This window comes from Bufo gargarizans, chromosome 1 (assembly GCF_014858855.1).
Source record: "Bufo gargarizans isolate SCDJY-AF-19 chromosome 1, ASM1485885v1, whole genome shotgun sequence".
Taxonomy (NCBI): domain Eukaryota; kingdom Metazoa; phylum Chordata; class Amphibia; order Anura; family Bufonidae; genus Bufo; species Bufo gargarizans.
Genome location: NC_058080.1, coordinates 78,804,130 through 78,826,198, shown reverse-complemented (window position 1 = coordinate 78,826,198; position 22,069 = coordinate 78,804,130). Strand labels below are relative to the sequence as shown.

The 22,069-nt window shown below is 47.0% G+C and overlaps 1 protein-coding gene across 3 annotated transcripts in view; it reads right to left on the bottom strand.

The window, feature by feature from the left end:
• ZCCHC4 (zinc finger CCHC-type containing 4) overlaps positions 1–22,069 on the bottom strand; it is a 49,127-nt gene that overhangs the window by 12,687 nt on the left and 14,371 nt on the right. For 2 of the 3 annotated variants that reach the window (XM_044296561.1, XM_044296545.1), the window contains exons 7-9: positions 19,915–20,065; positions 10,624–10,721; positions 2,670–2,791 (exon numbers count right to left, since the gene is read on the bottom strand). In XM_044296561.1, coding sequence (XP_044152496.1) covers positions 2,670–2,791; positions 10,624–10,721; positions 19,915–20,065 — 371 coding nt within the window. The remainder of the gene's footprint in view (positions 1–2,669; positions 2,792–10,623; positions 10,722–19,914; positions 20,066–22,069) is intronic. The other variant, XM_044296552.1, reaches the window with a different exon arrangement.

The following is a 22,069-nucleotide window of genomic DNA, read 5'->3' as shown; positions in this document are numbered from 1 at the left end:
ACTTACGCCATACCAGGTAACCCCTATGGATATAAGACAAACACCGACGGGGCCCTGCAGCCTTTGTAGCTCTCCACAGAAATGCGTCCTATCCATAGGACAGGAAACAGGAACTGGTGGATAGAGGCCGGGTCCCTTCTTAAAAAGCTCTCCACGGAAGTTCCTGTTTCCTGTCCTGGATGGAGGCGGGCTCTCTCAAGGGCGCTGTCATGGGCATAAGGGAAATCAAGTTTTATGCGAATCGACTTCGGATGTTTTATCCGAAGTCGATTGGCTCATCCCTAGTCACATCCTCTTATCACAGAGAACACTGTTTATTACAGGATGTATACTCCTGCATGCAGCACTTATTTTCCTCTCATAACAGACACTGTGGTCACATCATTGGGGTCCCATAGCCACGGCTGGAGTCTGTTGTGTGACCGACTGTCCCCTCTATCACTGTCTATAGCATAGAAGATAAAAGGAGTGTAACACATGACTGCAGTATCTGACCACGCTATTTGTAGTCTGTAACCATGGAGACAAACATTAAATACATTAGGAATTTACAAGAGCTGCATACTCTACACCAAACAAAATACATTCAACTAAGAAATAGGGGCGTAGCTATAGGGGAAGCGGCTGCTTTGGGGCCCAAACTCAGAAAGGGGCCCACCCAGGAAGAGGACTAAAAGATTTTATTATCAGGACCCCTCAACAGTATTATAAAATTATATTATATACAGAGAAACTGTAGGAAATGGACAAAGTGGCGCTGGGCCTCGTCTGAGAGAGCAAATTTAACTAGTCACAGGATTGGTGGTTGCACGGGAGGAGGGGATTGCAAAGAAGCTGCTGGGGGGCCCTGTTCAAAAATTTGCTGTGGGGCCCAGTCATTTCTAGCTACTCCACAGCTAAGAACATTTGCAAGGTTGCTTCATTTTGTTTTATTTTTAGAATACTCTGAACAATAAAAAGTAGTAGCAAAAGCACACATAGCTTCCAAAACTCAAAATGTGCTGACCTTCATGATAATGCTACTTGTAGCCAACGTTCCTGCAGAACTCTCCGGTTTATTATGCACACGACCGTATCCATTTTGCAGTCCGCAGATTTGCTAAATACAGATACTGGCCACTGTCCATGCTTTTCTACCAGAAATTAATATTCTCGTCTGCAAAACAGAACGGCCACACGGACGCAGAAAGCACACGGATGACATGCCATGTCATTTCTATGGGTCCACGTGCGATCTGCAAACAATGCGGATCGGATGTGGACCAGAACTACGGTCATGTTTGCACAAGGCCTTATACGAACAGCCTTACCTAGAAGATATCATATGAAAGGGAATCTGCCATCAGTTTTAGGACGACCTACCTGAGGGCAATTACTTGAAATGACCCAGTCTTTTGCTGAAGTCAATACTGAGCAGCTCCAGGGCGAGCAGAGAGCTGGAGTCCACCCAATACACTACATGAGCTCCGGAGTGAGAGGAGGAGGAGGATAGTGGTGCCCATGGCACCTGAATGTTTAAAGGCTATTTCAGTTTTTAGTAAATCTATATGGGAATGGACAATTGCAGTAACTCATTCACATACAAAAGGAAGGACTGCTGCACGTAATCAGTTTATTCCCAATAATTGCTTGTCAATTGGCCCATGTAAAAGGGCTTTAAGAGGTATTCTAGCTTTTTGTTATTGATGACCTATCCTCCTCCAGATAAGTCATCAATATCAGATTCCTAGGGTCCGACTCCCGCCACGCTCATGATCAGCTGCCAGTGCCAGAAACTAAACAGTAGACAGCACTTGAAGCAGAAGGCTCCATCCCCTTGTAGTCTGGATTACACTGGCGAGGCCACTATACAGACTGCTGCCAACCCTGCCCACTGTTTAGTTTCCACCGCTGGCATCTGCCTCAAACAGCGGATCGTTGAGGGTGCCGGGTGTCCTACCCCTTCAATCTGATATTACGGTAATAACCTAGCCGGTAAACCGGTCATCAATATAAAAAATCTTGTAAAAGACCTTTAAAATGCAGCAATTCTTCCCTCTGTATGTGAAGGAGTTACTGCCATTGTTCATTCTCATAAGGATTTACTAGTCTGTGGCAGCAGATCCCTGCTTATACAGTGACCTGCAGCCAGCATACTATAATTTTAGGTGCCGCATAGAAGATGTAACCACCTGATGGAAGGGCGTTTGCTCGTTCATTGGGTAATTGGCAGCACATTTACATGGAGTAATTATCAGGAATGCTCATGCCTGATAATTCCCCCCGATCCTTAGGCCAAGTAAAACAGCCTTTAGGGTGTGATGGCATGGAGCAGCACCAGCTGAGGGCCTCATTTTTGGCTTGGCTATGCTGCCCTCTCTGCTTTATGTATAACATTACGTATGGGCCTAGAGGACAACCCCAGCATGGGGAACTCTTTTTCCTTTATGACTTTGGATAAAATCTGAGTGTTTAATTGTATGATGGTGAGATGCAGAATCCTGCCGACATTTAGATGATTCTGGCCTAGGTGCTGTCCAAGTGACTGAAACCCTTAGCTAGTCCTATCCATGTGAAACAATACTTTTGCGTAATCTTGATGCAATTTACTCATATGGAGTTCCATTTCTCGATAAGCATGAACCAGTCTGCCTGAAAGAAAATGTACACATCATACACCGGTTCTGTACCTGTAGCCCTCGCTTGCTGGAAGGACAATACTTTCTGGGGAAATGTTGGTAAAAAGGCGAACGGGTGATTGCTTCCTTCCAGTCTTGCCGTGCTTGAACAAGGTGTGGTTATCATAATCTACCTGGGAAGATACATAGAACGTTCTATTATATTCTGCAGTATTACGAGAAGGATTATGGTTTTATAAACTCAATTTCTTTCTGATTGTCGGATGGACAGAAAGACAGAAACATAGATCTTCTACCGATCCTGAGCCACAGAAAACAGCGCTGAGCTGTGCTGAAGACACCAAATAGTGTGAGTTATTGGCACTTTTTCAAAGTTACGCTACTTTCACATTTGGCTATCCGTTTGTGAAATCCATTCAGGGCTCACACAAGCGGTCCAAAACGGATCAGTTTTGCCCTAACGCATTCTGAATGGAAAAGGATCCGCTCAGAATTCATCAGTTTTCCTCCATTCCGCTTTGGAGGTGGACACCAAAACGCTGCTTGCAGCGTTTTTTGTGTCTGTCTGACGAAACTGAGCCAAACGGATCCGTTCTGACACACAATGCAAGTCAATGGGGACGGATCCATTTTCTATGTTAAAGATAATACAAACGGATCAGTTCTGAATGGATGCAGATGGTTGTATTATCTAAATGGATCCGTCTGTGCAGATCCATGACGGATCCGCACCAAACGCGAGTAGGTAAAGGGATCATCTCACTAGGACATCCTTTTCATGTGGCAATTCCAGCAATGCCCCCTATGACATATCAAAGAGGACGCAATCTAAGTGATAGATTAGTCCATTGTCACCACACTGAACCAGGGATGTTCACATTTAGAGGGTGCAAACCTTGGAAAGCTTATCAAGCAAGGCAAGACCTCCACTAGAGCAAAAATACAAGACGAATTCTCCATCAGAGAATGTATAAACTGTAGAACCAAAGGCATGACCTATTTAGCCCTATCGGAGAGTTCTGGACAACTGGGGTTATATCAACAGAAGAGACTCCGATAGGCAGGCACATGTGGTCCCGTCACGGTGGAGATGTAGATGTTAATTGCTTTACAGGTCTTCAACATGCGAGGCCGTGTATATACGGGGCGGGTGAATGTCTGGACATAGCATTTAACTGGTGTAATTTGTAGAAAACTTCTAATGTGTGAAACTATTAACTGTGAAGGAGGCTGTGTTATTTTGTGGAGGAAATGCTTTCGGCGGCCATTTTGAAATGCCCTATATTGAATTCAGTTCAGATTTTTTCAATGGGAAGGGGGGACTTGTGATATATCAATCTTGGCTACAATTTACTCAGTTTTCTCCTATCTTTACCTGTGTAGGAGTTAAACAAGGTCAAAGTTTCTTAAAATGCTTTACATGAAGTGTCCAATGTGTCCACCATGTATGAGTGGACTGTGCTGTGATGCTGAATGGAGGGATCAATCACCTCAGAGAATGGGCCTAGCAGATGGCAGAACAGATCCTGTAGGTTATGGCCGACTTACAATCCAGCAATACCTTGCGGCGACCCTCAGGAATGATGATGAAGGGCCTGAAGGAAAAGACTTCGGATAAGTACTGCTCTGACCACATTGTGCTTGTGGAGGGACCGCTCTCTGGGATACGAGGCTGGAGGGACAGGAGGATGGCAAAACTATTTCTTTGTTAAGGTGGAAAGCAGAGAAGGCTCTAAGAAGGACGGAAAGGGGAATGTATTCAGAGATCCCCCGACTCGCTGGATGCTCTTAAGGTTTCTTTATTTGTACACAGCTAGTTACAGAGGACATGTTGTGGTCAGTGGTCATTCACTCTGCAGTTGTATAGCACCATGTATAGCCACATATGGATGACGGCAGGGGCAATCACCCTGGCAAAAGGAGGGCATACAAAAAGTAAATTGTCAGAACATTACCAAGCACTGAATAAATGGTCTGACGTTACAATCAGACTGCATTATAGAGGGCTAAGTACAAAGTTCATCTGTGCTGTGACGTCTGCAATGAAGAGAGGTTAAAGCTTCATACAATTAAACCTTTGGTTCTAGGGTGTGCAGTACATGGATCCAGTAATAATAAAGATAGTCTATCTCCTCTCCTCCGGGAATGTTCATCTGTTCTATCATCAGATGTTTTAATTGAGCAATGGTGTCATTATTGTGATGAAAGTGATATGGCAAAGGTTCCCACACCCAATAGTGGACTTACGTTTACTTACTCAGTCAATGTCTCGCCCACGTATAAAAGACACATGGACACTATCCAATACATTACAATCCTAGGGGCACAAGTGTAATAGCCCCTGATTTTGTAGGAATGACCCATTTGTGGATCGTAAAAACAATGAGGAATAATGTTCGGAGCAGGGGAATATATATTTACATTTCTAATGTTCTATCCTTTGTTCACTACTGAAGTCTGTCCTTACCTTACCAGACTTTTTGGTACAAATAGGAGGAGGGTATCTGATCCTTCTGACTGTTAGGGTACATTTACATGACCGTATGTATTTTGCAGTTTGCAAAAGGCGGATTCGCAAAAAATACGGATGGCGTCCGTGTTGCGTCTGATTTTTGCAGACCCATTGTAACAATGCCTATCCTTGTCCGCAAAACGGATAAAAAATATTAAACATTCTTTTTTGAGTGACTGCGGAATGGATATACGGAGACAGACAGCACACTTTGAAATGAATAGGTCGGCATTCGATCCGCCAAAAATGTAGATCGGATGTGGACCAAAAATTCGGTTGTGTGAATGTAGCCTTAAAGGGAACCTGTCACCGGGATTTGGGGTATAGAGCTGAGGACATGGGTTGCTAGATGGCCGCTAGCACATCCGCAATACCCAGTCCCCATAGCTCTGTGTGCTTTTATTGTGTATAAAATCCGATTTGATACATATGCAAATGAACCCGAGATGAGTCAGAGCTTGAAAATATGACTCTTCTCTGGTCACACAAGTAAGATATGACTCTTATGTTAATTTGCATATGTATCAAATCGTTTTTTTTACACAATAAAAGCACACAGAGCTATGGGGACTGGGTATTGCAGATGTGCTAGCGGCCATCTAGCAGCCTATGTCCTCAGCTCTATACACAAAATCCTGGTGACAGGTTCGCTTTAAAGGGATAAGAAGGGAATACAATTTTACTCTGGTTATTCCCCCTCCACTCACTGCTATCAGTATGGGCTTCATGTAAAGGTTTTTAGGGAATCCTCTTCTCTGGAATATACCTTCCATCTCATCCAGCCATAAGGTACTTTCACACTGGCGTTTTTCTTTTCCAGCACTGAGTTCCGTCATAGGCTCAATACCGGTAAAGAACTGATCAGTTTTATCCCCATGCATTCTGAATGGAGAGCAATCCGTTCAGGATGCATCAGGATGCCTTCAGTTCAGTCTTTTTGACTGATCAGGAAGGAGATAATACCGCAGCATGCTGCGGTTTTATCTCCGGCCCAAAAAACTGAAGACTTGCCTGAATGCTCAGACCTTTAAAAATGTGAAAAAAATTAATACCGGATCAGTTTTGCCGGATGACACCGGAAAAATGGATCCGGTATTGCAATGCATTTTTCTGACTGATCAGGATCCTTATCAGTCTGAAAAATGCCTGATCAGTCAGAAAAAATTACATGCGTTTGCATACAGTTTGCCTGTCGGAATCAAACAACGCAAGTGTGAAAGTACCCAATAAGTTGGCATGTGTCTGGATCAGAGACTGCACATTTGTCATGCTGAATGACGTTGCAAACTCTAACCTCTCCTTTCTTTGCGCCCAGCACAGAGGAAATTTATATTTATACCCTTTTTTTTTCTGATTGTAATACCAGACCATTTATCTACTGCTTTAGGCCCCATTCAGACAAATGTATGGCCTTAGTGTCCATGTTGCGGACCACAAATAGTGATCGGTAATACACGGGCACCGGCTGTGTGAACTCCGTGCTGCGGTGCAGACTCACTGACTTGAATGCATCCATGATCCAAAAGCTATGGCTATTTATTGCCATATCTTGCAGATTGTGGCCCCATTCAAGTCAATGGGTCTGCATCACAGTACAGAGTTCACGCGGGCGGTGCCCGTGTATTATTGACCCGCTGACTTGGATGGAGGGTAGTGAAAAGACCACGTGGGAGACGGGATTCAAAATTAAGACCAGATACAGTATTAAATGCTGGAAAAGAAAGGCTTCCGAGTCCCGATCATGGTCATTATACCCAAAAGGGCAGCCAGTGCCTTCAGCAGCTATGCCATTAAATGGGTTATCCAATACTATAAAATGCCCCCCCCGCCCCCCCCCCCCCCCAATATGCCAGGCCCCTCACAGGGAATATACTTACCTGGCTCACTGATTCGCTCCTGGTCCTCGCACCACCACCGCCGCTGCTTCTCCCCATGCGCCGATGAAAACATCCGGTGTCGCGGGGAGGGGGGGTATAATTATGGTATTCTGTTATAATGCAGATGCTCTCCTTATTGAAGATGCCAATGACAATGACTAACATTTTAATGCGGTTTTCACCCGGATTTAAAGCACAAGAAAGGTTATGTTGTGGGGTCTGGGAAGACAGAGGCCGCCATGAAGGCGCTCAACACCGACACACAAAAAGTCGTTATGATGAAGGGGATAATGCTGCAGTAACCGCATCATCTGGTGGTAGCGCCCATATTCACCCCTGCTGAGGAGGATAAGGCGATAGAAGGTATCGTCTCTTGCAAATACTCTACCTGTGGAAGGGGAGGAATATGATAGAGGGTACAGTATCCAGTGCTAGGACCAATATTCCACTGCGGCATAGTAGTCACAGTATCCAATGTTGGTGCAATCACTCCACTTGTTAGTGTGATTACTCTACCTGTGGAAGAAGGTAATGGGATAGGGTATTCCGTGGTGGTGCAATTACTCCGCCTGCGGAAAGGGATGGGACAGGATGTACAGTATCCCGTGGAAGTGCAATTACTCCGCCTGTGGAAGGGGGTAATGGAATAGGATATCGGGTATTCAGTAGAAGTGCAATTACTCCGCCTGTGGAAGGGGTTAATGCGACAGGATGTACAGTACCCAGTGGTGGACTTGTTGAGAGGGAAGTGTGGTAGAAGCTACCTCATGCACTGGTAACGCAAATACACCACTTGTAGAAGGGGTTAAAGTTGTATTATTCACCACGTTCAGCGCCAGATAGCACCAGGGGCTAACTGGGCTATGTGTTTGTTTTTTTTTGTTTTTTTAAATAAACATTTATTTATTAAAATCTTCCTAGCCTCAATTAAGTCAAGAGGCAAGGAACTTTTTTTAATTTTATTTTTGAGGACTGTGGGCGGAACTCAGCGGGCTCCTGGAAGAGGAGAACGTATGGGTGCAAAGATTTCGCGCCCGGAGGACAGTTCCAGCGCACTCCCCCAAAACAGCCTGGAAGGTACAGCCTATCAGGCCGCAAAGCCAGGGACTTGCATAGGAGTGGGCTGATCGAAAGGACTTCCGGACAGAAATTCCCAAACCATGGGACTGAGGGAAGCCTGGGACGGGCATACCCAACGCCCAGGATGTGAGATGCAGCGGCCACTCCAGGAGGAGATGCGACCACTGGGAAACTGCACCAGCAGGTCCTGGAGGGGCCGAGGTGGAAAGGTGGGCCTGCAAACACTAGGTGAAATAAAGAGGAGGAAACCCAGGCCAGAAGGCTTGAGGAGGGTGGGAGGAGTGGAATGGGGTGGTGGAGTGAGAAAGGAGGAGTGAGTGGGGATGGTGGAGTGGATAGAGGGGGTTATAATCACCCAATGTTCACCATACTCCCCTCATCTTCATCCACTTCGCTTCAATCCCTCTCAGGGTACCAGCAGGGTCACCTCTTCAGCCGCTAGCACTTAGGTGGTGGTAGGGAGGCAGGAGTGGAGGGGATGACTGCAAAAATGGCTCGTGGGATGCAGGGGAGCTGGGCTGCCCTGGTCCACTTTGTCTTCTTGGGGGAGATCAGGTGGTGAGGGGAACCAACACTGGCCTTTCCTCCCTGGGTAAGCAGAAGTCGATTCGCATAATACTTTGTTTCAATACTGTACAGAGCAAGCGCTCCATACAGTCTTAGAGTGTTTGGCTACGATGAGCCGAAGTTATTACTTCACGAAATCTCGCAAGACTACGCATAATAACATCAGAAATTGATTTAGGCCGAATGCACACGGCCGCGAGCGGTCCGTGGTAACACGGGCTGGATTCCTGCTGAGAGCAGGAGCGTACGGAGTCATTGGTTGCTATGACGCCGTGCGCTTCCTGCTGCCGCCGCAATACAGTAATACACTGGAATAGATCATACCACTGTATTACTGTATTGCGGCGGCAGCAGGAAGCGCACGGCGTCATAGCAACCAATGACGCCGTGCGCTCCTGCCCTCAGCAGGAATCCAGGCCGTGGTTCCATGGACCGCTCACGGCCAAACACGGCTGTGTGCATTCGGCCTTTTACTGTAAAAAAAACATTTCCAGAACTCGGGTTCGGTTCCAAGGTACCACTTGGAATTGGCATTGGGGGAGGGGGGTTCAGTTTTTGCCTCAGGCAGCAGAAAGGCTAGGTGCACCCCTAAAAATCAAAAAAGAAAGTGATCCAGCACTGGAACAACACTGCACGGCAATTCAGTTAACATGTTTCGAACGCTGCGGTTCTTAATTATAGCCTCGAGGCTATGTATATGTGAAAAATAAAGACGTTGCAATGACAGAATTGTTTTGGTGCTGGATCACTTTCTTTTTTGATTTTTATGTATGTCGGAGTTTGCCTTGGCTCGCACCGCGCACGGAGGACACGAGGTGAGCTGGACTTACTATTTGTTCATTAGGTGCACCCCTGTCTATCACATAAAATCTCAATAACATACAGTTAAGTTTGTGGGTGTAAGGTGAAAAAAAGTAAAAAAGCTCAAGGGGTATGAATACTTTTCAAGGCACTGTATATTCTGTATATTGGCAGTGTGTGTGTGTGTGTGTGTGTGTGTGTGTGGAAGGGAGGGGGGGGGGGTGCAGGGGCAGACTGGGAACCTAAAGTGGCCCTGAAAAAGGTAGGTGGGTCCAAACACAAGTAGATGGGGCCAATACAAGGAATACCATAGTGCAACACAGAATACCATGCCACAGAATCAAATACAGTACAGTACAAATCACCCCAGAACCTTTCAATCTGTAGTGGCCATCAATTGCTGCCACGTTCTCTCCTCCTCCTCCAGTTGTCTCTAATGTAGATATGAAGCAGGGGGCTTAGGAGGTAAGATGTGGGCCACAGCACCAAGCCAGCCCTACCTTCAGCATGGTGTCTGGACTTCCAGTAATAATGACCCCTATAGTTTCCCCAGTAGTATGTACCCATTAAGCGGCAGTGAGGAGGGCTGGGTGGCCCTATGGGCATCGGTCCACCGGGAAATTTCCCTGTAGAGTCTATGGCCAGTCCGCCACTGTGTGTGGGGGGGGGGGGGTCTCTTGATTTCTGTAGTTTATGGGAGTAGTAACACACATCAAGTGCAATAGGAAGAGTCTGTGGCTCTCTCTATCTGGAGCACAAACAGGAGAGAAGGGGACCCTCTATCTCCTGACAGACTGGAGACCTGAATATGCAGCTGCCAACTATCAGATATGTATGGCATATCCTTTCAATATGCAATAAATCTCTAACGGTAACGTTTCATAGCCACCCTCGGAACTGGTTCTGTCTGACAATGTGGCTCTTGGTCCAGATAAGGTCGTGCATCCCTGCCTTTAAGTCTTTAAACATTTGTAGACTATAAAAATTTAGAATCGCTTACGGTGTCATACAATGCTGATTTTGTAATAAATACCACGACCAAATAGATATACGAGAAAAGAAGCACAAACGTGAACCAAGCCTAATGATCATAAAAGTTGCTTATTCACATTAAAGCAATAAAAGTAAAACATAGATTGACCTTCCCGGTCCTGTGAGAAACACTCACCTGATAATCCAACATGCTGAAGTCAGGAAAACACTGGAGGATACGGGTCTCAAAGAAGTAGGGGAAGATCCAAAATATCGGCAGCTCTGTGGAAGTAACTACAAAAAATACACTTTACTGTTTAGTAATTCTATAAGGACGGGTTCGCACTTGTGTTCGGGTATTCTGTTATAGTTTCCGTTTATAACGGAATTCTCAGACAGAATGCTTGCCCATAGACTTCTATTATGACGGATCAAAACGAAATGCCTCTTAAAAGGCTTCCATTTTGCATTCTGTCCGAGAATTGCATTATATTCCGTTATAAACGGAACCTGTAACAGAATACACTAACGCAAGTAAGAACCTGCCTAAGTTGTATGATCATCTGCACTGATTCCACAAAGCCCCAAGCATGGAGACCCTGCAGTCTACCCTCCACCCAATAAGGCCCACCCAATCATGCACACAATCGTATTTTCTATTCCTGGCTGATCTGCAGTTTTTGCAAATTGCACATGGATTTAATTTATTTCTATGGGTCGTTTCACAAAATGATAGAATATTTCCTATTCCTGGCTCAAAATGCGGACCATGGACACATTGAAGTCAACGGGTCTGTTAAGAAAAACGGATGCAACATGGACGTCACACAGATGTCATCTGTGTTTTGCAGAAATGGATGGTTGTGTGCATGAGGCCTAATAAAAAAAGGAAGAACCGGTGGAATCGGACACTAAATCCAACCCAAACTTGTCCAGAAGCTGCTTAGCAAGTAAAATCCTCACAGAAAATAATTCTTGAGACTCTGTAATGTAATGTGGTGAAGGGAAAACTTTTTTCAAGTCAATGACCCCAGAACGGCAAAGCACAGAGGGGTGATAACTAGAGATGAGCGAACCTCTGTTTTAAGTTCGGCGTCTAAAGTTCGGGTTTGGATTAGCGGAGAATCCCGATCTGGATCCGGATATGGATTCCGACTTCCGTTGTGGTCCGTGGTAGCGGAATCAATAATGGCCGATTATTGATTCCGCTACCACGGACCACAACGGAAGTCGGAATCCATATCCGGATCCAGATCGGGATTCTCCGCTAATCCAATCCCGAACTTTAGACGCCGAACTTAAAACAGAAGTTCGCTCATCTCTAGTGATAACCACTAGCTCTAAACGATGTCTGTGAAGAAGCAGTAGAAGGCTAGTTACTAAAGACAGGCATGGCATGCCCTCTAGTGGACACGTCAGGTATACAACGATAAAGCAGGTCATATATACTATAGTGGAGAATGTTTTCTGGCATCTTTCACATCACATTCCGAGACTATGTCAGATGTATACAGCGGAAGGATCTCCCATATACGTCCAACAGAGGGCTGATAATAGTCTCATTATAAAAAATAAATAAAGCATACCGTGTGGTACTGGTTATGTAACATCCCAGAGTTATGTTACTAAACTCTTTTACCCCGCTACAACCTGTTAAGTGTATCTGCATTGTCATCCTGTGTAATTTAACATAATATTCCTCACAAATGTGCATTTTCTAAGCCTGTTACATGTACTTTGCTGTAATTTCCATGTACACCTGCAGGTGGCAGCAATGTTACCAGGAACTTAGAGTTTAGCCTATCTAGACTGGAGCAGAGTGGGCTCGCCCATGTCCTGCCTCATGGGGAGGACAGGAAGTTAGAGTGAGTGTGCCAGCCACCCCGGCTAGGGGAAGGCTGTGCAAGTAGGAGCTCCCAGAAATAGGGATCCAACCCAGGATCTTGTCTCGGTTGAGACCAAAGATCTTCATTCCCAGCCTGAGCCTTCAGCCTTGGCTGGTGAAAAGCAAGCAGCCACCTCCAGAACTCCAGGAAGAACCATTCCCTGTGAGCTAACTGTGAGTAACTATCCAGAGACCAGGAGAAGCCAAATTCCTCCTCAGCTAGTCAGTCCCATACCAAGCAGAAGATAGACAGAGCAGAAGATATAGATTCCTGCCACATATTGCAGAGCCATAAGCAGACGACTTATCCTGCAAGAGAGCTCCAGGCACATGATAGAAGCAGAAGAGATATTGATCCCTGCCATACATTGCCAATACCTGCTGGAACCCAAGGACTATTGCTGTACCTCATATGGATTAATGCTGCCTCCAGTAAAGACAAGTTGAATTATATTCCAAGTCTGGATCTCATTCATTGCTACCAAGTTCCTCAATTACTCCTACTAGCAACACACTCATTAATTGCAAGTGAGCCAGGATCCAGGAGTCCAGCCGTACCAAGTTAGGAGACACCGTTGACACTATACCTACTATCACACAGAGACATTACACCACTCTGGCATTCCTAACCTGGTACGTGAGTTGCAACACCTTAAAGGGCCCTGAGACTGTACCCTGCGCACGCTGCAATTGGCGTCACAAACAAAAACCAAACAAAAACCCACGGTCCGGCTCATTGCAGTTATACTGTACACTGGTTTAGCCTCCATCAGGTGAATGGAGGCCTACAGATACATTTGACATAAAGAAGCTTTTACCCAGTCTATACACCAAAGCTAAAAACTTAAAATATGACGTGAACAGAGATTGAGGGAAAAATACATATTCCAAAGTGCACTGCTTAGCAAATATCTAACAATAAACCTGCGAGGATAAAACTTAGATTTTTGTACTTAGCGTACAATCTGTTTCTCTCCCGTTTATTTGGGGGGGACAGCCTTGACCGTGGGTACAGCTGCTGCCACTAGGAGGCGATACTAAGCATAAAAGTGTGAGCTCCTCCCTCCAGCTATACCCTTCATACAGGGACTAAGCTAAAGCAGTTTGTGCAAAAGCAGTAGGAGAAGCAAAAGAAAACAGGAAAAACCAAACAATGTACAAACCCAAAACCATGCAGGCCACAAAAAGGCCCGTAACAAGAGAAAATGGGTGGGAGCGGTGTCCCCAATGAACGGAAGAGAAACAGATTTTATCTAGTTTTCTCAACTGTATCATTGGGGGACACAGGCTTGACCGTGGGACGTTACAGAGCAGTCCTAGGGGTGGGACATAAACGAAGAAGCCCTACGCCCCAGAGAAGCGTCAGAAAATGCTAAGGTGTGTACCCTGTAAAATTTGGAAAAGGTGTGCAAAGACGACCAGGTCGCCGCCTTGCACACCTGAAGGGCCGAAGCCCCATGATATACTGCCCAAGAGGCTCCTACTACTCGAGCAGAATGAGCAGTAACCTGGAATGGTGGAGCCCGGTCACTGATGCGGTACGCTTCCACAATAGCCAAACGAATCCATCGGGAAATGGAAACTTTGGATGCAGCCAGTCCTCATCTCGGTCCCTCTGGAATGACGAATAGAAAATCCGTCTGTCGGAAAGAGGACGCCTGAGACCGATAGATGCGAACAGCCGGAACCAAATCCAGAGTGTGGAGCGACTGCTCACGAGGATGAGACGGGGCAGGACAAAAGGAAGGGAGAATGATCTCTTCACTGAGATGGAATGCCGACACGACCTTCGGAAGGAAGGACTGGACAGGGCGAAAGTCTACTTTGTCCTGATGAGGATAAGGAAGGAGGACCGACAGGAAAGAGCCGCTAGTTTCGACACCCTACGGATGGAAGTGATTGCCACCAAAAAGGCCACCTTGTAGTACAGGAAGCGAAGGGACACCTGCTGCAAAGGCTCAAACGGAGAGAACTGGAGAGCGCTGTTGCACCAGATTAAGGTCCCAAGGATTCAACTGGGGACGGTAAGGGGATGCAGAGTGCGCCACCCCCTGCAGAAAGGTCCGAACCACAGAAAGCGAAGCCAAGTTTCGTTAAAAAAAGAATGGAAAGGTCCGAAACTTGCCCTTTGAGGGAACTGAGAGCCAGCCCCAAGTCCATGCCCGACTGCAGGAAAGACAATAGTTCCAGGAATGAGAACCGAACAGGAGACAACTGGTGGCGTTCGCACCAACTAAAGTAGGACTTCCAGGTCCGGTGATAGATCTGGGAGGACGACGGCTTCCTAACACGAATCATGGTCTGGACAACAGCATCCAAGAAACCCTGAGCCCTTAGTACAGTGGCTTCAACAGCCATACCGTTATATGTAGAGACCCTAAATTCGGGTGGAAGATCGGTCTCTGCGACAAGAGGTCCTCCCGAAGGGGAAGACGCCAGGGTTCGTCGGCGAGGAGGGAGACTAGGGATGCATGCCATACTCTGTGTGGCCAGTCCGGCGCCACGAGAATGACGGGCAGACCTTCGGACCTGATCTTCCGGAGAAGAAGCGGAATGAGCGGAAGAGGAAGGAACACGTAAGGAAACGTGAAATGCGTCCACAGGATCACAAGGGCGTCCGACGCCCGAGCCAGAGGATCCTTGGACCTCACGACAAAGTTCTCTACCTTGCAGTTGAAGCTGGAGGCCATGAGATCCACATTCGGCCGACCCCATCACCTGTGGATGCAGAGCCCATTCACCGGGATCGAGTTGTCGACGCAGGGTATATGAACTGCCGACAGAGCTGGGACAAGGCTCTCCGCCCAGGGGAGGATGAGCGCTGCTTCCGACATGGCTGCGGGGCTCCAGGTGCTGCCCTGGTGGTTCAGATATGCGACTGCCGTGGAGTTGTCGGATTGAACCTGAACTGGATACCCCCAGAGACGGTCCGTCCAATGAACCAGAGAGAGACGAATCACCCGCAATTCCAGAATATTGATCGGAAGGAAGAGTTCCTCGCAGGACGAAGTGCCCTGGACCGAGAGATTGTCCAGAACTCTCCCCCCCGCCCCAGCCCCGGGGACTGACTGGTGTCCGTCGTCAACACTATCCAGCGGAGGGAAAGGAAGGAGCGGTCCGATGTCAGCATCGGAGACAGAGACATAAACCACCACCGAAGTTCTGGGAACAGGGAGATGGACGAGTCGATCCAGGGAGGCTGGGGAACGGTTCCAAATGGTCAGAATGCGCCGATGAAGAGCCCTGGTATGGAACTGAGCATAGGGCACTGCTTCGAAGAAAGAGACCATGTGGCCCAGACAAACAAAGCCCTCATGCACTGGCGAATAGGAAGAGGTTGAGGCCGCAACAAGGAGAGGATCTGACGACGGAGAGTGGAGAGTTTGTCTGGGGGCAAGAATATCTTGGCCCGGTGTCGTGCAGCATGCCCAGAAACGTCAGATGCCAAGATGGTTGAAGGCGTGACTTTGATAGGTTCAGAACCCATCCGAAGCGTTCCAGGGTGTCCCGGACGATGCGTAGGCTGTCCGCCGTTGCCCGGAATGACGGACCCTTGATCAGGATATCGTCCAAGTACGGAATCGCCACGATCCCCCTGGCATGAAGCAGAGCCCTGACTGAGGCCAGAATGTTGGTAAAGACTCTGGGAGCTGTGGCAAGACTGAACGGGAAAGGCCACAAACTGGTAATGAAAAGGTCCCACTGTGAACCGAAGATATTTCTGGTGACCGACGCAGATGGGAACATAGAGGTAGGCGTCCTTGATGTCTATCGAGGACAGGTACTCCCCCGGGTCCATAGATGCAATGACCGAACGCAGGGACTCCATCCAGAAGTGGCGGAGCCGAAGGAATCGGTTTAGGGCTTTGTGGTCTAGGATGGGACGGACCATACCCTCCTTCTTGGGGACTACAAAGAGATTGGAGTAGAATCCGCGAAAACGGTCTTGAGGCGGAACCGGAACAATCACTCCCTGCCGCAGAAGGATGAGAATAGCCTGAAAAAAGGAATGGGCGGAGGAGGGAAAGGTTGGGGGGGGGGGGGCAAGCAAAGAAAACTGGGTGGAGATGGGGACCGGAACTCCAGTTTGTAACCCTCCGAGATGACGTCGCGTACCTAGGCATCCGAGACGCAAGCTAGCCAGACATGCCGGAACAGATGAAGATGACCTCCCATTCGACTGGGGGGAGCCAGAGACCACGCGTCATGCAGGAAGAGGACTTGGGGGTATAGGGTTTGGAGCCCTTCTGGCGAGAACGCCAGTGAGGGCGAGGCTTGAAAGATGGCTTGTACTTGTGCTCTGGGGCAGATTTGTGGGATGACCGCTTTGGGCTGGAGGAACTCGGAAAGGGCCGAAAAAAAGGTCTGCACTTTTTAGACCTGTTGAAGTGCATCCAGAGATAATCTAGACGCTTGCCAAAAAGTCTGCTACCTGCATAGGGGAAGCATTATCCGCCGTCCAGCAAGATAGCCACAGGGTACGGCGAATAGCCACCAAAAGGGCTGAAGATCAGGTCAAAAGCCTGGCAGCATCAAGAGAGGCCTCACAGATGTAAGGGCTGGCGTGGGAAAGTTGCACTGCAATATCCGAAAGTTCCTCCGAGGAGTCCCCAGAGGCGAGGCCCTAACTTAGCTTGTTTGCCCACTCGGTCATAGCCTTGCTAACCCATGTAGAGGCAAAAACCAGGCGCAGGGCAGTGCCAACTGCTTCAAAAGAAGATTTGGCAAAAGATTCCAATTTCTTATCCCTGGGGTCCAAGAAGGAAGCCCTATCCGCCAGGCAAGGTGGTATTCTTAGCCAGGCGGGATACCGGAGGGTCAACAATAGATGAGGACAACCAATTCTTAGTCAAATCCTCTGGAAAGGGATATAAGACTTCTAAACGTTTCGGCAAAGCAAAACACCTGTCATGGAAGTTCCATTCCTTGGAAAGGGAGGAATCAAACTCCAGGTGGTTGGGGAAAACGTTTGTCGAGCGACGGGATCCCCTGAAGGAAAAACTAGAACCGGCAGATGAGGGCGTAGGGTCCTTAACCTGTAAGGTTTCTATAGCCGCTGCAATGAGATTATCTACCATAGTGGACAGTTTGGAAGGCTGGTCCTCCAGTGAGACAAAGTCATCGTCTGACAACTTTTCTTCAGAACACGCCTCTTCTAATGAGGACGTGTCGGAGCGAGACTCCCTGGGAGGTGGCGGAGAGATGGATGAAATGGGGGACCCAGACGCCCTTCCAGGAGAGGGTGGTCTGGCCCGTTTTGCAGGACGGCCGCGATGGGGAGTAGCAGAGGGGTCCCCAGACTGGTCAGAGGGTGGCCGTGCGGCCAAATGCCCCAGCATTTCCACAATGGCTCTGTTGGAATGGGAAACGTCCTGCATCATCTTAGACAGAGAGCACACCCACTGCGGCTCTACCATGGACTGGGCAGGGGGGGGGCGACTGACAGGGTCAGAGCCACTTGGTGGTGGAGCAGAGCAAGAGGAGCAGAGGAGATCCAACCGACTGGATGGCAATTCTGAGCGACAAGAAGCACATCAAAATGTCGCACAGAAGTGACCGCCGGCTTTGGGGCCTGGGATCTTTGTTCGGACATAGTAAGTACCTGTAGTCAAAGTACCTGTAGTGGACTGGGAGGGACAGAAAAAAGTTTGGCAAGCACAGAGGGATACCCTTCACCCCATCACCCCCCACAGCTGTTAAACCTTTTTCCTGCCTGGGGGACAAGGCTTCGTGGGTGCCATCCACAGCAAGTAACCTGAGAAGGGGGAGAGGGGAGTTGGAGCCAGGAATACTTATCCATCTGGTGTGTTCTGCCCCCCTGGTTCCAGCCGGGTCACCACCTTCGGTGTGCGGCCCCTTGGGGAGGGCTGCTACACCGGAAACAGAGGGGACTTTTCGCGGGTGGCCGTGGTGACCCAAAGGCTGGCGGGATGCAGAGGCTTTAGGAACCTCTGGTCCTCCTTGTCTTCTGGAGACTGGGAAGGACCAGCGGGCTTGGAGACCCCTTGGCCTCCCATCTCCTGGGTGGGAGTGCAGGCAGCTAGGACTGCCTGTAATCTCGCTAGAAGAAAAGAAGAAAAAAAAACAAACAGCAGACCTGCAAAGCAGGGAGGTCTGCCTCCTATGGACACTAAGCTACAACTGTTGTAATTTAGTCCCTGTAGGAAAGGTATAGCTGAAGATAGGAGCTCACACTTTTGTGCTTAGTGTTGCCTCCTTGTGGCATCAGCTATACCCACGGTCAAGCCTGTGACCACCAGTGATACAGATGAGAAACATCATTAATAATAGAGGATTCCAACTCCTCAATCTATTTGTCTGTGTATATTTGACATTAGGCATTTCTGCCATTAGTAAGGATAAGGGATTTAAAAATGATTAAATCTTCTCTATGTCTTGGTAGGTCTATCTATACACCAAGAATGAGGCAGTGCTCCAACGTCAGGCTAAAATATACTGTGGGCACTTCATTCACCCACAGCATTTCAAAATGTGCGCAGATAAATAAAGTAATTGCCATCTTTTTTTCACCAAATTTGGAGTGCTGCTTTATTCTTGGTATATATTTTCTTAAAGAAATCTAGTTCAGTAGTCTTGGGAGGATCTAGACGTCGTTAAGCAATTATATAAAATAAAATACATAAAAGATGCAATACGTTCATTAATATCAAATGTGCACAGACTGTGTCAAAGGGAATGGGTCATCAGAAATTACCTACTGTTTTAACTTTTTATGATCAAGAATTTTTGGTGGTTATTTTTAATTTTCCATGTAACTATCTTAAAAGAAATCCTGCAGTTTTCACACAGGCCACTAATAATAGGTGCCACTTCTGTTCAGATCACTTTCCATCAGTCATCTCATTATCATCAAAGGTAGGATTGCAATGACAGATATCACATCTGTAAAGATAAGACAGGATCCACCATTCACAGTAGGTGATTGTCAGAGCTTATCTATTTCTTCCTTGAGCTCTGCACAGGTCACAGAGCAGGCCTAGAAAACTCTCCCATAGAAGTCAATGAGGTCCCCTCCTGACCATTGTGTCTATGGACCATAGGGCTGCCGTAAAATATCTTTAAATGCCGTTAACAACAGCTCGGGCAAGATGGCCTTGAGGCTAGGGCTACAGAGGGACACTGGTTACAGCCAGGATGTCAGAGTAGCAGTGATCCCATAGAAGTGAATCGGATCACAGCAGTGTTGGATTTTTTTGCTACTCATGTTCCGATCCCATTCGTTTCTATGGGATCACTGCTACTCTGTGATCCTGGCTGCAACAGCGTCGCCATGTAGCCCCATGCCCCGACCGAGCAGGCAGTAACTGGGAAGAGACTGTTCTTCCCCGGTAATTGCCTGCTCTTCAGAGGAGGAAAGAGCTGCGTTTACATGGAGCAATCTCCTCCACTCTATGGGGACGAGCAATGAGGACACCCGGCTGATGGATGGAGGCTCAGACAGCGGAATACCCATTATAGGAGACCATTTAAAAAGTTTTATCTTACTTAGCCAAATGATTTAATAGCCTATGGTGTAAATGTGAACACAGAGGAAAAGCATAGCATCCCCCCACCATATTTCATCCATTGACTGGCGCTCACCTTTAGCTGATGTCGTCTTCCACATATCCCTAATTTTCTTAAAGCTAAAAGCCAAAGGTTCAACTAAACCTCCAAACGGTGGATCGGTTACCATGATAACCCCTCGTCCATCATCTTCCTGTAGAAACTTCTGACAGATTTTCTGTGAGGCCTGAAATGACATTACCATGATCGGACACAGGATATAACGCAGATCATTTACAACCAGGGCTGGATTTACCTAGAATAGGTCCATGTCTATGGGAGCCTCTGAGGAGAAGGATCAAGACTACAGCAAGTGAGTTTACAATGAAAACTACAGCTGCCTTCCTATTGTTTGAATGCATTTCCTAGATATTAGCAGCATAGCTAACTTGTTAAGACTAGTGTATCACTTCTTAGTACAGAGCACCAGTCACACATACAATGCTTTCAGATTGCTTTGTTAAGTTGCAACCTTGGGTTAAAATTGAAAAAAAACTAATAATCATGTTTTCTGGATCATTCTGCACTCAATACTCTATAGTGAGAAAGTGAAAACAGAATGTTCAAAATCACAGAGTTGTCCCCACGCCGCTCCTGTGTTGTCTTGGTCATGTGCTTAGGGTCATAGTGTTCTTCGAAGATAAACCTTTAGCCCAGTGCGAGGTCCAGAGCACTCAGGGTTTGCTTCATTCAGCTTTCCCTCAAAACCTGATCAGTCTCCATGTCCGAGCCACTGAAAGACATCCCCACAGCACGATGCCGCCACCACCATGCTTCACTGTAGGGATGGTATTGGGCAGATGATGAGCAGTGCCTGGTTTATTCCAAACATGAAGCCAAAGGGTTCAATCTTGGTTTCATCAGAGCAGAGAATCTTGTTTCTCACAGTCTGAGAGTCTTGTCCTTTTTACACTCACATTTTGGTTTCCGTTTCTGAGATCCGTTCAGGGCTCTCACAAGGGGTCCAAAACGGATCGGTTTTGCCCTAATGCATACTGAATGGAAAAGGATCCGCTCAGAATGCATCAGTTCAGTCTCCATTCCGCTTTGGAGGCGGACACTATAATGCTGCTTACAGCGTTTTGGTGTCCGTCTGATGAAACTGAGCCAAACGGATCCGTCCTGACACACAATGTAAGTCAATGGGGACGGATCCGTTTTCACTGGCACAATAGAAAACGGATCTGTCCTCCTTTGACTTTAAATGGTGTTCGAGACGGATCTGTCTTGGCTATGTTTTTTTTTTTTTTATCAAATATTTTTATTGATTTTATAGCATTTTATAGTAAACAATACAATAAAAAGTCCCCCCCCAACCCCCCCCGCAAACCCACCCTTCCCCACCCTCCCCAACCCAATCTTGCAGCCATTGCAATAAACATTATAATATAGAGTTCAAGGGTCCTTTCTTCACGTCTTCCTGTCGATCACAAAACGTCCATGAAAGCAGTAATAAGTCCTTCACTGGGCTCCCCCCAGCTCACCATCACAACATACAATGCCCACACACACGCTCAATACATCCTTCCATAGTAGTACTATGCAGGATGCCATCACTCTAAAGTTCCCTATTTTCAAAAATCTACTCTCCTACTATACTTAGGATATTAGACTAAGACATCATAATGATCTATCCACAAAGACCATATTTTATTAAACTTTTTATTATTCCCTCTTTTCTGATACACATAGCTTTCTAGCTTAACTAATATATGCAGTTTGCTTATCAGTTGCGACAGGAGTGGAGGGTCTGGAGCAATCCAATGAAAAGCTAGTAACTTCCTGGCTTGGTATAATATTCTTAGGATAGCCAGCCTCAATTCACTAGTGACGGGGATATCTCCCATATGACCTAATAAATATACCAAAGGGGATAAATCAATCTGTATGTGATATACAGTATTGATTAAGTCCTGAACCTCCATCCAGTAGCGTCGAAGTCTCGGGCAATTCCACATCATGTGAACCAGGTCCGCATTATGGGCTCCACATCTTGGACAAGTATCATCAGATCGATACCCCATTCTGAACAGCAAGGCCGGTGTCCTGTACACCCTATGTAATAAAAAGAGTTGAGAGACTCTATGAGCCTCGCTTACTGCCACATTTGGAAAATTCTCTAGTACATCTTCCCACTGCTTTACTGACAAACCGGGAACGTCTTGCTTCCATTTGTCGTACAATTTTAACG